This window comes from Patella vulgata, chromosome 9 (genome assembly GCF_932274485.2).
Source record: "Patella vulgata chromosome 9, xgPatVulg1.2, whole genome shotgun sequence".
Classification (NCBI taxonomy): domain Eukaryota; kingdom Metazoa; phylum Mollusca; class Gastropoda; family Patellidae; genus Patella; species Patella vulgata.
Genome location: NC_065887.2, coordinates 16138512 through 16155124, shown reverse-complemented (window position 1 = coordinate 16155124; position 16613 = coordinate 16138512). Strand labels below are relative to the sequence as shown.

At 38.9% G+C, this 16613-nt stretch overlaps 1 protein-coding gene across 1 annotated transcript in view; it reads left to right on the top strand.

Annotated features, from left to right (window-relative positions):
• The first annotated feature begins 2700 nt into the window (after positions 1 to 2700).
• The window catches only part of LOC126832117 (PDF receptor), a 129018-nt gene continuing 115105 nt past the window's right edge, over positions 2701 to 16613 (top strand). Inside the window, exon 1 of the mRNA XM_050562809.2 lies at positions 2701 to 2815. Within this exon, the coding sequence (XP_050418766.1) occupies positions 2813 to 2815 (3 nt within the window). The 5' untranslated portion in view covers positions 2701 to 2812. The remainder of the gene's footprint in view (positions 2816 to 16613) is intronic.

Here is a 16613-nt window from a genome sequence, read left to right as displayed (position 1 = left end):
CAAACCCTCCAGATTATATCTGACTGTTTCACCTCCACGCTATTGTCTTGTTTACTTCCTGTTTTAACATTAAAAGATCCCATGTGTGTACCCATTGCCAAGAATCCTTTTATATTTATATTTTTTAAAGTTGTCTATAAATTTATCATAGGGGGGGGGGGGGGGGTACATGTCAAATGTCAAAATTTCATCATTTTTGAACCAATTACGGAAAGAATCTGGCAACCTAGCCACTGGCAATGTAGATGTATTTATAAGTTCGAAATACATGAGGTCGGTGGAATGGCGGGTGGCGGGTGGGTGGCTATAAAGTTGAAGTTGATAACATAATATGCAACTCCTGTGGTAATGAAACCGTTCCCGCGACGACTACCGGATATTATTTACTGTAAGATTGCATAAAGGTATTAAAGGTTAGAGCTATTTGATATGGCCAACTTCAAGTTTGGTCACGATATGTAAACAGGGCTAGCGCTAATCCGAACCCTAACCCTAACCCGGGACCTAGCCCGAATGCTTACCCTAAACCTAACCTACAATCTCGCCAACAATCACGTGTCCTAACCTTATTTACATCTCAGCGACCTTGACGAAAATTGAGATGGCCTTAACAAATAGATTTAGCCGGTATTAAACCTAAAGCGGGCGGGTTCTTTTTGCTCCCTGGTTCAGGAAAGTAGGACGTTAAACCCTACTCCATGCCAATTGCCCTGAGAGGATATAATGGCGACTTTCTATCAATCCACGGAAATATCCAATGAATTAATCATAAACGTCACCAAAATAATTACCACGATGGATTCCTCGTTATATTCTTAATTTCAAAATATGCGGTAACAATATGATTACCATAGCCTGACGCTCTGTATACATTTTTGCTATTAAAAGAGGGGTGGGATGTTTGAGTGGTCTAACACCCGTCTTTTAGATCACAAGGTCTGTAATTGAGTCAAGTGGCATGATTATTGATCCTACACTTGTACGCGACAATGAGAAGCCCCCCCCCCTCCCCCCGCTAAAGACCCCTACGCACAAGCCTTCTCTGACCCCCCACCCACCCCCGCGTCCCCTTTCTCTCCTCCGAATAAAAATTGTTAAAACCAGAATTTGTTAAATATATAATGTGATTTGTCAGAAACATGAATAATAGTTAGGTTTCATATATTTTCTTCTCTGTCAGTATCCATTCTGTAGGTAGTATAAATAAAAATGAAATGGGGTTTAACGTCCTACTGTAGGTAGTATAGGAAAACGCCCGCAATATCTATCAATGTAGGTAATGTTTGTGAAATGAAATGGGGTTTAACGTCCTACTGTGCTGCACTGACTGGGCCATTCCAACTGTCAAAGGATCTTTTACGTGCAAGCAACGGGTATATGTTGTTCCTTGTCAGACCCTAAGAGCAAGCTGGAAAATCCCGATGAACTTTCTGGGCCAATATCAGGACCAAACAGAGAACGTTTCGGCGGTTTTATTAAAGATGGACGAGACCTCTAAGTATCTGATATATGATGGGCATTTAGGCTGGGTTTTTTGATACCCATATTTTTAGTATTTTTATAGTGGCGGACTAGTAAACCCGCGGACTAGTGAACCCGCGGACTAGTAAACCCGCGGACTAAGTGAACCCGCGGACTAGTAAACCTGCGGACTAAGTGAACCCGCGGACTAGTAAACCCGCGGACTAAGTGAACCCGCGGACTAGTAAACCTGCGGACTAAGTGAACCCGCGGACTAGTAAACCCGCGGACTAAGTGAACCCGCGAACTAGTGCACTCGCGGACTATAGTGAACCCGCGGACTAGTGCACTCGCAAGGATGGCTCTTGATAATTTATCTATACTAATATTTCTTATTTAATTCATTATGAAAATGTGCCACATTATTAAAACAATATATTTTTAACTAGATTTAAATTATGTTATGCCATATGTCTATTTTTGTATTTTATAGGTATATTTAAGTAGTGGGATATCCGCCATATTAATTATTGAGTCTGGAGCTGCCAATTATAATTATTAAAACGACCTTTCAGAAATGCGATGACAATGATCTCAATATAATTGCTAAGCTAATGAACTTTTCTATTCTCGTGTGCACAATTTATTTTCAGATTCCATGATTTTTGAATTGGTGACAGTTCACGCAACCCGAGCCCAGGGAAATAGACGCCATTGATACGGTCAGAGTTATCTAGTGTATCCACGTGACGTCATTCAAGAGTGCATGTGTTTAGATGGTACAAGTTTATGAATAGAAAATTCCAGAAAGTAGGTTGAGTTTTTTTTTAAATGATATTTTAATAAGTTACAACACAACCAATCCATTCGCAAATCAGGGAAAAGTGGATGTTTATTCATGGAAATTCAATCGGATCTTGAAAATTAAAACCGTCAATGTCTGAGCAGTATTTAGAATCTTAAAGTGAACGGAACTATCTGTGCAGAAAAGCCAAAGATAATAACATTACAAATTGTATGGTTTATGATTTAAATAACTTCTTAAAGACTTTCAGAATCTCAGAGTGTGTTCATTTTTAATTCAAGTTTGTAAAGGGGGCTAACTATGTAACGAGTGGTGTTCTAATCAGGTACATTTCCAGAATCAACAGTGCTAATAGTGAATGAATATATTGATCGTGCTGTAGAAACAGTGAATGTGAAATTTTGATAAATTAGTGTATCAATATCATACCATCAGCTAATTAGTGTGTTTCGATTGAAGATTAGTTTGGAGAAAATAAACTTTTTGATCTAAACCAGCATATTATTGTCAACATTGGTGCCCTCGATTCGTCCATATACTACTAGCATGGTGAGTATAATTTTAGAAATATATAAACACGATGTCTTCAATGCATCAGGAGCTAGTTAGCTGATAATACTATATTGGCACAGTTTCTGTAAATTAGTTTTCAACAATGGGTTATAAATGCGCTAGGAAAATGTATTTCTTTAACGATTTTTTAACGGAGAATTCTTAAAATGACATGCTTGCTTTGTCATCATTAGCCCCATGTTGTTCTACCGGTTTGGGCCTGCAAATTGTGCATGGCTTTGGCTAAGTGGACGGGACGCAGTGACGCATTTTTGCACACTGATCAGCAGTGAATTTTCGCTAGGCCTCTACAATCACTGATAAGGATGACATCGGTGCGACTTAATGAGTCCCAAATATTAATTTTTTTCTTCCGTCAAATTAAATTCTAAAACATTTTTTTTCATTTATTAGAAAAATAAATAAAGACGTTTGAATTATTTGTAGGTAAAAATCATTTTCAATTGAGTGTAAATAGGTATTAAAATAAGTAAAATTCACCATTTATCCCGAATCAGTAAAGTTATGTAAACAATGCACGCGCTATTGAGCCAATGATTGACGCCGCGTGATGTGACGTCACGTGTCGAAACAGTCATCTGTTACAGAGATATTAGAAGATCTCTGTGAAACAGATTGACACTTTTGTCCTCCCGTGAGTTTTTGCGCCGCCCTGTCAAACGAAAAAATCACGTGGTTTCATCAAACGGTTTTCAATGGTAGATTCTGATCCTCGTTTCGGTATTCATAGTCATATTGCTTAACCAGTGTGTAAATTATATTGTAGCTCAGAAATGCTACAATTCGACTCTGCATGATTCATACAGCCTAAAATTTAAACGAAACGTGCCACACGTCATCACTCGGTCCCCCATTCTATTTTGATACCTGGACGTGCATTATTCGTGTTGCACTTCAATCTCGGCACTCCTCGATTATTACAACCGTATTTAAATTCGCACTCAGACATCAAGCTAGCGGAAAGGTTTAAATACCAAGAAAACAGGAATGATCAATGTACCGTAGAAAGCCTTCAACCTAACGAAAATGTGGAGACAGGTTATATTAGAGTTGGTTAAAAAGAGAAAAATGAAGTCACGACAGCTTTGCAACGCACTAGCTTTTTGCATTTTACTGTGTGCATTACAAAATCCATTTGCGAAAACTCTGATATAATTTTGAACCAAAGAAGAACAGTCTGACGAAGTAAAGTTATTAAAGAACTGGGCTAATTTTTACTTGAGCGGAAATTCTAATTATTGATCTTACATTATTTTTCAACATCAAAAATGATTTGGTAAAACGTTCACTTATAATACAATTACCCATTTCCATTACTCTTACTTTGATCTAGACAATTTGTTTTCTTTCCTACTAAAGGTCAGTGTTTGAAAACGTATATTGTTTTCCGTTTAAAACATTAGTTCAAAATATTAGGTGCTTCAAACAGTTGCACATATTAAGGCCTTTGTAAAATCCATTATGAAAATACAGCGACAGCAGTTGAGTTTTAAAATACATGTTGTATGAAAACACAGCGAGAGCACAAAAGTAAGTATATTTAATATAACAACTAAATACGTTTAGTATGATAACATAGCGAGAGCAAACATTAGGTACATTTAGTATAAAAACACAACGTCATCAGCAAAGTAAATACATTTAGTATGAAAACACTGCGACATCAGTAAATGTACATTTAGTATAAAAACACAGCGTCATCAGTAAAGTAAATACATGTACATTTAGTATGAAAACACGACACCAGTAAAGTAAATAAAATTAGTGTGACAAAAAGTATAGTAAATACATTTTGAAATCCGTTGTGCATGTAAATCGTTACTTATAAAATCTTTCAGCTAAAAGTATGCCACTGGGACTTTCATGATTTGGATCCGACAATTCCTTGTAAACACTCCATCCTTTCTTAGATAAAATTATATGTATTGCTAATCTACGTGAGACGAAGTGGTCAATGGTAGTGACCGATAATTACAACCAGGGTTAGTGCCCGTGATCGTTTTGTGGAACATGCATAACACAAGCGAGAAATAACACAATAAAACCCATGGCGCTCACAAGATAAACCGTGGATATTGCAACATATCAAATAGCTACGAAACTACCTGAATGGATCTCGGGGCCGGTGGTAAGTCACGTGGATGCACATCGCGCGGCCGATGCTGATTGGTCCAATCTTCTAGAGATGATTTACGTTAAAAAATTAATTTAAATATCTACATTATCACCACCCAATCGGCGCCGAATATAGTTTCTAGAAACTATGGAAGTTGGCTCGGCGTCAAATTCAAGCTAAATTTACACGGGTTTTAAAAGGGAAATTTGTCATTATTTGAATATTGTTCCCGAGCAGTTGAAAGTTTTGGAATATTAAAAGGACGGCGCGTATAATTTCGGAACTACGTTCACATGGCATTTTCAGTTAAAACATATAGACATGAAAGTAATTCTGGTAAGATAAGTATTTATTTAAAGTATAATTTACAGCATTCAGTCAAAGCAGCTACCGCCGTACTAGGACCAGGAACTGAGAGTGACGTCATCGCAGCCATCTTGGAATTAAGTGACGTCATATCAAAAATCGAACTCCGTCAACCGAAGCACAAAGCACCAGCATTGATAACCATTATTAGTTAGATTGTTTGTGTTATGGACACTCCAATTGTCAAAGAAACAAGCATGCCAAGTTTCATGACGATAGTTCTTAATTTAGCAGATTCTTGGGCCTTATGTCGAAAAGCGTCTCCCCCAAGAATAACCCGATGAGTAGCGCTTGGGGAACAGTTTCTGTCTTAAAAATGTATTTTGGAAAGTATCACCCCTTTCCTGTGTAGCCAATAGATGGAACATTATATAGTTTTGCTTATTATGGGATTTTTAAAGGAAACTTTGATATTTGTTTTTATCCTGTATTCGACTATAAACAGAAATCCTTTGGTTAGGGTGATTAGATCATGTCCTATTCATGGATTCAATCAGATAAGCTTTATTGTAATTCTGAGTATAATCGCCATTTAAAAAAAAACATTTGCGTTTGATGTCGTAGACACGTGGGAAGGGATGATATACAGCTGAAATGAAATGAAGGGTTTAACGTCCTACTGTTCTGCTCCGACTGAGTTAATGAAGACGGGCTTACACCATACAGTGTGCTATGAGGGAAATTTTGCTCGGACAGTGACACTACGGCCTACTTTTATATAGAATTTAAACTGTTAAGGGATCTTTTACGTGAACGCCGATGTGTACACGGGACCTCGGTTTTTCGTCTCATCCGAACGACTACGCGTTGTGCCTTGCCGGGACCCCTGTCCTGCAACACTGACAAGGGGGAACCACGCAGGAAAATCCCGATGAACTTTCTCGGCCAATGCAGGGATCTAACACGCGACCTCCAGTTTAGCGAGGCATGTGTGCTAACACAGTAAAAAGTGTGTTGACAGGTATAATAAGTTAAAAATACATTATGTAAGAATCATATAAAGAACTGGTTGTTCTTGCTATAATAGATTAAAATAGATGATGAAAAATGAGTATATTGAAAATGTCATTCAAATTACCTAATTCTAAGCAAAAGTTATGAGTGTTTGAAGTTTTAACAAGATAATCTCGATAGACAAATACCATTGCTGCATAATAAACAAAGTGTCGATTATCCATTTAACGTTGAATTATAAAATGGTGCCAGTTTTCTGTTCCATTCAATATCTAAGCTACCCGATGTTCTAGAGATCTGATTATGGGCTTGTCATACACAGATGTTAATTTATATGACATTTAAAGCCAGAAGGGACTGCATTAGGCAGATTTAGCTGTTACATAATGCATATCTAATACAGTGGCGAGTAGAGATTTGGTGACACCCGGACCAACGTCTTCTTGGTTGAATACCTTCAAGACTCAAGTATAGGGCCTAGTATGTAAATATATGATATAAACTTTTTATTCAAATTAAATGGAAATTAGTTAGATTAATTAACTTCGGTGCCCCAAATGAACATGTAACAGTTTCCCTATTCTGGCCTAACTTATTTAAAGATGCATTATGCAAGAGATAAATCTGCCTGTTGCAGGTCTTTATTTGGGCCTTAAATGTTATATAAACTATTAATTAGACATTAATTAACTTATCCAGATCATAATCAACTCCCGATGCCATCGCTAGCCTGAGATATTTAGCGGATTGGAATACATTTTGTGAAGTATAATTAAACGTAAAAATGGATAATCCAGACTTTGTTTTTAGCCCAAAATTCAAAAGGTATTATCTCGGTTCAGAGTGGAGCAATTTGACTGAAATTTTCAGCATATTCTATTTACGTTATCTATTTTTTTTTTAACTGTTATAGCGAAAACTGTCAATTCTTTATTTAATCTACCATATTACCCCTTTAATATAAATAATTTATTTTTATGATGGCAAAGATAATTAATTTATACCTGATATACATTAATCTGTGTGTAATAAGCTGATTAGGTTTTAACAACAATCATTTCGTGAATCGAAAACTTATTACAAACTCTACATAAATTAACTGCTTAATGTCAGACCTAAACGTGATGTAGACCTCCTGTTTGACACGCTATTCCTTGGCGATTTTATTGTCATTACCAGCGTATTCCCAAAAGAGACCAACATAATCGTGTTTCAGTCTCGAACACTGTATATTAATAAGCTGTTTCCTGTAATGAATGAATTCTCTAAGATTTTTTTATGGTTTTTAACCCCTTTTTAATTACGAGTTCTTATATATTATCAACAGAAATCTCACCAAGGGAAATGTTTTATTCATACATTTAAATAAATTTCAAAGACATTTTAAAATAAGTCAGATTGAAATACGGATATATATTGGTGGTCAGGGTGACAAGGTGAATAACCTAAACCCTAACTCTAACTCGCTAACCATGAGTACCCGTTTCACCGTTGTTGGCCAAGAAACCTGGGGATGTTCGAATTTGGTTTCCTCTGGTTATTGATGCAGTACTGGGCGCCTGGAAAGGAATAGTGTTTGCCAATTGGTATTTCGGATGGTGCGAAAAGAAATGAGGTTCCGTATACACATGGGCGTGCGCGTAAAAGAAATCTTGAGTGTTGGAATTCCGGGAAAATTTATCCCACAGCACACTGCAGGGCGTATGTCTACCTTCATTAACCCCTTTGGTCGAGAAAGGTAAGCCGTGAAAACCCATTGCATTTCATATATAAATTTCTTTTCTATTTTATACCATATATGATCGGGGGGTTGGATGGCCGGATGTTTAGCACGTGCGCTCTGCATCATAAGGTCTGTTATTGAGTCTATTGGCGTGGTTTCCATTCAACGGTTGTACGTGACAAGGGGTAGGGTCGCCTGTCACCCCTTGTGGGTTTTCTCTGGGTACTCCGGTTACCTCCCACTGCTAAAGACCACTACGCGCAAGCGACGTATTGAAATGAAATTGAACCATATGTTAGTCCCGAAATGACCTAGTTTCTGTGGAGTGGACATTAAACACCATCTCTCTCTCTCTCTCTCTCTCTCTCTCTCTCTCTGATTTGTGAATTTGGAATGTTTATTTATTCAAAAGTATGCCCACCAACGCCACCCCGTTCTTTTAACTATAAATGAATGTCTGAAATAGAAGTGGTATCGAGTGGACATTAAACCCCATTCCTCTCTCTCTGATTTGTGAATTTCGATTGTTACGTTATACAAAACGTGCGCCTACCAACGCCACGTCGTCCCTTTAACTACGAATATCTGAAATAGAAGTGGTATTAGGTGTTCTAGAAAGTGTAAGCATATCCGCCATCAAATTTTTAATCCCCACTGCCTTTGTCCTTTCACAGATTATGTCGAGCTCTCAATAATTCCAATTTGTGTACCTACATGAATTATTAATATTAACTACTTACGGATGACGCGAGTCTCACTATTCAAGTTCCTCAGTTTTTTTCCGGCGTGGTTTCCTCTTGCCAATAGCGCAGGGCGGGCGGCCTGGCAAAGAACGGCGCCTCGTCGTTCGCGTAGGAAGAGAACCGTGTTTCCATGTAACATTGGTGTGCACATATAACAACCAATGACAGTTGGAATTCGAAATAATAGTACGCCGTGGCGTCGCTGTCCGGGCAAAACTTCCCCCATAGCACTCTACTTGGCGTATGCCAGGCTGCATTAGCTTGGATGGATCAGAAAAGTAACCACACGTGATTTCAATTCTCAGTTTTCAAGACGCCAGACAAATCAATAAGACAATCTGTTAGGCTTCTAGTTATCTCCCTTCAACTACAAACATTCATCTCCGTAACTATCTCGCGAGAGGTTTTGCACGAAAATGAAATGAAATAGGGTTAAACGTCCTACTGTTCTGCTCCGACTGGGTTAATGAAGACGGGCATACGCCGTACATGGAATTGATATGAGGGAAATTTTGCCTCGATAGCGAGGCTACGGCCTACTCTTATATCAAATTCCTCTGTCCAGGGAACTTTAACCAATGTGTACACGGGACATCGTACTTTCGTCTCATCGGAACGACTATAATTATGCCCCTTGCCAAGCCCTCTGCCCTACACCACTGACAAAGGGAAACCACGCCGCAAAATCGCAATGAACTTTCTTGGCCAACACCAGGATGCGACACGGTATAGTTTATCGTAATGTGGGCTAATAAATTATAGCTTACTCTTTATTTCAATATTCTTCTTTGGGGGGGGGGGGGATCACGTGTGTAAGTGGGTAAGACGCTGGCTCGCTAGCCTGGAGGTCGGGTGTTCGATCCCTGCATTGGCCGAGAAAGTTCATTCAGATTTTCCGGCGTGGTTTCCTCTTGTCACGGATGCAGGATGGAGGGCCTGACAAGGACAGCTGTCTAGTCGTTCGGATCGGACGAAAAAACGAGGTCCCGTGTACACATTGGCGGGCACGTAAAAGATCCCTTGGCAGTTGGAATTCGATATAAGAGTTGGCCGTAGCGCTGCTGCCCGGGCAAAAGTTCCCTCATAGCACACTGTTTGGCGTATTCCCGTCTTCATTAGCCCAGGTTAGGAGCAGAACAGTAGGACGTTAAACCCCATTTCCTTTCATCTTTCGGGGTAAATTTAACGTGCTGGCATTGGCATACATGGGTGTTTGGTTTTTTTTTTCATACCACCCGCACGACTTGGTGTTATTCATTGCCAGACATTCCTGCACCACTGAAAAATACCCAGGAACTATCTCGAGTTCTCCCCGTTAGTGACCCAGTGCCTTACTCACTGAACCACTATGGCTGTCCGAAATGCGGTTTAACGCACTTTTCTGCACGACCCAGGGCTGATGCCGATGTGGCATGTGGTGGGCGTATATCACCTTGTTTTGTTAGCTTATTAATTTTTCCGTGGTCGTTGAGGAGTAAATTATAATTCGCAAGGAAATGGTGTTTTTCTGGTTAATATAATAGTCCCCTAAAATAACGAGATTATTCCGCCACCCACCAATGACGCCAATTTTGATTTATTGTTTATTTAAGACTGCTGTAACAATGAATGTATAACCGCCTAATATGGTTATATTGCATTCTGATAACCTCGTATATCTTACTTCACTCACCATCTCAAGTAATATCATACCGACTATAATTATATTAGATTAGAGTCGCAGAAGTTCGTCAGAGTTATTAAACTGGCTGATTGTATATTGGCACATTAAAACGCTTTCGTCAGTATTACGTTCAAACGAATACATACTTTGACCTTTTAAAGACCAAACCTCGGATATATTTAAAGTAGCTAAGTCCGTAACTCAATATCATCCAAAATCTTCGACATTGAAAACATGATTTTTTTTTGCAATTTAAATCAGCATTGGTGTTGTGGTCTTACCTGGAAAAGACGGGCTTCTGATATCCAATATTTAAGACAAAATAAACATTTTACCATTGGTACACGAATCGTGTACCATAATGCGTTTCAGCGCCTTTTGTAACAAGGTGCTCAAATAGTAAGTGCAGGGGGACTGCACCACATAAGAATGAGGCTAGACATATTCCACAAGTCATGTCAAACGGTGATGCCATATTCTTATTTGGAGAGCATGCTCTATATATACTATCGGTATTGACTGGAATAACCAGACGCTAGAAACTGTCTTTCGGTTGAGACTTCTGGCGTATTTCGCCGAACATAACTGATGACAATTCACAGTAAAACGGAAACGATTGAATGTAAAACAGTTTATATAAATTCATATTACATTATTATATGTATTCTAGGCCCAAAATATTAGCGATTTAGCTCCTTAAAGTGAATATAAAACTGGCAAATTCTAGGTTAAGCGCTTTTTCAAAGGAACAACGGGATCGGATTAAGGGGTGGGGACATGGTCGTCTTAACAGCATTACAGGCCCCAGGGTAAAGGAATACAAATGACCAATTGTCCTAGTGGTGTTGGCTGGAGGCTGTTGTTGTTCTTACTTCATAACGTCCGCTTCTATCGAAGGTGATATCGCAGACAAGTTGTTTTATTTTCATTTTCTTATCTTAGCAAACGCGCAAGAGTCTTTCCTGTGCGAGGAATTGGGAGTACCCGGAGTAAACCCAAGAGGTTGAGAAGGCGCCCCTTTCTCCAAGCAACATACGCTCACACCAGGGATCTAAACCACGACCACAAGCCAGAGGTGACCGGTCAGCTAGAGGTCGAAGCGCGGCACCCCAGACCACTAGGGTAAGGTTTTCGTCGTTTACTCGCGTCACTCGAGTCGACTCCATTGCCGAGTTTACCCGGGTGAAACATCCCGAACGGTCCGAGTAGTCACATGACATCAAAACAAAATGGCGAGACACCTTATTTTATTTTGTTTTATTTCTTTCGCAATGGCTGCCTCCATTCCGAATCTTTGTTTAATTCAAGAACTATTTATCTTGTTATTTGGATTTCATAGCCATGGGCGGTTTTACTTGTTAAAGTACAATTGCGCAAAGACTGGCTTCAGGCATTTCGGTATCAATCACTTTCCACTTAAAATTAAATGGCAAAGGTGTTAGGTCCTATAGTAATCACCGACAACAGCGTTCCTTTTGTTAGTAGTGCCCAAGGTAAGGTTTTCGTCGTTTACTCGCGTCTTTTTTGCGTATAGGACGCCATTTTGTCACGTGACAAACCTTTTACTCTCCGCTCAACGGGGAGTAAACGGGTTAGTCACATGATGCGACTCGAGTCAGTCATGTGACCAACTCGATTCAAAACGCGAACGGTCTGGTGTCGACTCGAGTGACTCGGGTGAACAACGAAATCCTTACCTAGGCGATCCCAACTCGTGCCCGAAGAAACTCATGCGCAGTTACAATTTCTCCGGCTATGCATTCGTTTTCCTTATTCTTCTTCAACATTGGGTGAAATCTCAGACAAGACATTTAAAAACACTTAACGACCCCATTTTGTCTTTCATAACCCCAACGTCGCAATCTACTACTTGCAGAAAGCGCGACAGTTTAATTAATGTTGCCTTGACTTGCACTGACTGGTGACCTGGTATGTTTCGTAAAACCGCTGTCGAAAGTAAGAAAGCTTCCCTTTATTCGTGTTAATACGCACGGGTATTTAAATATGGGATTACGTGGAATCTTGATACAGTAGAAGGAAATCTCTCTAAATTACTGGGTTTTAGGATTCAGCGAAGATTGCCACGAGGTTTACACAGATAGTAAACACGCGGTGATTCGGTCCTGGTTGAGTGATGGATGTAAACTGGCACCATTTCCAATGTTGCCAGTTTTGTGAAATGAAATGAAATGGTATTTAACGGTTTTCTTTACTTCACAGACCGATCTAACGAAAAGGGCATACGCCATGCAGTGTGCTACGAAGAAAAGTTTGCCCGGACAGCGGCGCTACAGCCTACTTTTATTTCGAATCCCAACTGTCAAGGGTTCTTTTACGTGCACACCAACACTCTATCACTACAGGCCCAGGACGATACCGCGCAATGGACGCTTACGGCTAGCCCGCGGATCCGTTCACATGATCTGATGTGTACGTTTGTTGTTTGTGATGTCTGGTAATTATGTTGTGTGTTTTGCAGCCCCCCTGCACTTACTACTAACGGCGAGACGCTGTCCCTTGCCAGGCCCTGGGGAAAATCCCGGTGAAAATATTGAACCACCGCGGAACCCGGGCTGATTCGTTGCATAGTAAAACCGCAGCATTAAAAAACAGCATAATTTCCTACGTGGTGTCGACCAGAAAAGGAATTATGAAATAAATAATGTTCCTTGCTTATCTTAAAATATTGCATTCGCAGAAATACTTGGAGATGTTAAATTTGTCCGTTTTATTGGTGGAAGTAGCCTAGCTAGATTTTCCGCCTGTTTCACCTATATTTGCTCTCTGGAAAAGAAAGGAATTGAGTTAAACGTCTGGTCCGCACCAAACTTTGTATCATTTTGAGACTAACATAGGACACGCTAAATTTATCATTCGGACGTGTTAAATGTCATAATATAAAAACAAACCTCAAAACAATATTTCGTTGACTGGCAACACGTATTTACTAACAATGATGTCCTTACATTAGCATAAATCAGCCATCAAAAGAACCATTTTAGAATACATCAAAGGTACATCTGCTCTTCTGAAAGCGTAGGACTGTCCTCAGACTGTATAATTGGTTTCTTATGTGTCATTTTGTTTACTAATTAACAAATTGTTTTGTCTAGGCTATTGTATTTTTGTAGACAATCCATCAAATAGAAGTACAGTGAATTCAGATATTCTTGATTTACAAACAGTACATTATTCATGTTTTATTCATAAGGATCATAATCTGATTATTAGTTTATTTACTTGTTCTTTTATTCCAATACAAGAATATTTATTACATATGTTGGCAGTTTTATTAATACATGGTCTAATATAATATTATTACGCATCACTCACGACATTAAAGGGCAATGTTGGTGTCAGTCATTATCACATGTGATAGAAATACTTATACGGCATTAAGTAATTTAATATATAATAATAAAACACAATTTATATGGAAAACAATCACTGAGTTTATTTCACACTACGTTTCAACAAGTTCCTCTTGTTGTTGAAACGTAGTGTGAAATAAACTCAGTGATTGTTTTCCATATAAATTGAGTTTTATTATATATGATTTAACTGGTTGAACACGTTCCAAATAAAACTCGTGTTTTCCTTTTGCCTTTCGTCACTTCCGTTTTTTGAAATCTTCATTACGCATCTATCGTAGCAATGATCTCTGTGTTAAAATTATATTTGGAACGTTTTGAACCAGTTCTATCACATATGTGATAATGCCTTACACCAATATTGTCCTTTAATAAATAAAAAGGTTGCATTGTTTAAATTGTAACAAATTCTAACGATGGATTTTTCTGATGAAAAATGGAATAGTAATTATTCCATATTACTTCGAACAAGAATATATTTTAACGATATAGCTGGAGTGGTTCCGATCTGTTGTATGCTTATAACTGAAGATAGCAAGCATTTGAGCCACGATCTTTTCCCTAGCTTAAGTTAATTTGCAAATGGAGAAAACCCACGATGTTGTACATGCGACCCCACTCCTTGTCATGTACAATCATGTTGTATACTTATAACCATTATATTCTGTATCATAGTTTCAATTAACATAAAAATGTCTATGGGTATTACGGGATCCTAATTTTCTCCTCAGAATTGGTTTTATTTCCTGCTATTTTAACTTGAATGTCAGGAATAATTATAGTATTTGTTGTAATCATATAATTGATCCCGATTGTTAAATTGTACCCCGCTATTAATGCCCTTGCGTAAGTTTTTAGTATGTAACACACGACGGTTATGGCCAAACGCAACGTGTCATTGCATCATTTGGTTTTGACGGGATGTATAATTTTCTCTAAGATGAAGGGATGTTAAATCCAGTTCTTTGATGGATAAATTGACTACAATAAACCAGTCTGCTTCAAATCATAGAAAAAGCATTTATTCCTAAAATAAAATTCCGTCTACGTATGAAATTTAAACGCCCAAATATAGAAGAATGGTGTATTTAACTTGTCTCAAAATTTCAGCTCCAATATTGGTGGTTGTTATGGTTTAAGGCGATCCCGATTTTACATGATAGATATGTTTTTTTGTGGGCGTTCCCACAATCACAGTTGTTATAAAGTACAGCACTGCTGTGTATACTGTTATTCACATCAAAAACGATCTGGTTTAAAGGGATAACGAAATAAAATGGGGTTTAAAGGGATAACGAAATAAAATGGGGTTTAAAGTCCTACTATTCTGCACCTACCGGGCAAATGAAGACGGATATACAGCGTGCTATGGGGTAAATTATGCCCGGACAGCGGCACTACGGTCTAATCTACTTTCATATTCCAACTATGTGCACTTCAATGTGTACACGGAACCCCGGTTTTCCGTCCCACCAGAACGACTAAACATTGTTCCTTGTTTTACACCATTGGAGACACCTCACCGGGAAATCCCGACGAACTATATCGGCCAAACCCCGAGCGAACCCCAGAACTTTTTGTTAGCGAACCAGCGTCTTACGCAATTAGCCACTGCGGCTCCCTTTAAAGGTATAACAGCACAACAAGTAAAAATCTGCACTGAAAGTCATTTGCATTTTCCGGAAAATATCAAATTGTCCATGCCTTGAACCATGAAATGTACTCAAGTCGATTATTTAAAATTTAACTCAGTAAAAAAAAAATCAAAAGTATCAAGCGGAGATAATTTCCCGAGTTCAATAGAGGCCCAGCAAAATCTTACTTTAACAATCGGAACTTTAATTATGTTACTATATCTATGTACTACCAAAAAGTGCGTATAATTACATTATTACTGATACTAGCGGTTTGAATTTTTAAAAAAAAAAAAAGAAATCTAATGGGGTTTGATATCATATATACTTTTCTTCACAAATCGCGCTAATGAAGACGGGCATAAATCATTCAGTGGGTTGAAGGAAATATTGCTCTGACAGTGGAGTTTCTCTAATTATATCAAATTGTAACATGCTTAAGGGTGAATCTTGCGTTTTGATTGGTCAATTAGACACTGTCGATTGGACAATAACACCCCTCTGTTTTAGTAATTTCTTTTAAAATACTAAAATAGCATGTTACAATGTCGATAAACACTTCCTGTTTCGCATTTAGAAATGAAATGAAATGGGGTTTAACGTCCTACTCCTAAAATGGGCTAATGAAGACGGGCGTACGCCAAACATTGTGCTATGGGGGAAATTTTGCCCGGACAGCGGCGCTACGACCTACTCGAATATCGAATTCCAACTGCCAAGGGATCTTTTACGTGCACGCCAATATGTACACGGGACCTCGGTTTTTCGTCCCATCCGAACGACTAGACAGCTGTCCTTGTCAGGCCCTCCGTCCTGCATCACTGACAAGGGGAAACCACGCCGGAAAATCTGGATGAACTTTCTCGGCCAATGCAGGGATCGAACACCCGACCTCCAGGCTAGCGAGCCAGCGTCTTACCCACTTAGCCACGTGATCCCCGTTTCGCATTTAGAAGGGTTCTATTGTCCAATAGACATGTCCTGAGATTTTACATTAGAACCCGCGATGCTTACGCGTCTTGGGTCCTAATGACCTCAGGACTTGTCTATTGGACAATAACATCCCTCTTAATGCGAAACAGGAAGTGTTTATCTCCAAAAGCAAATTGTCAAGCTTTCTTTTGCAAGTGGGAGTGGAGCGGGGTGAATGTTTAACACGTGCGTGTTGCATAATAAGGTCTGTCATTGAGCCAACTGGCGTGAT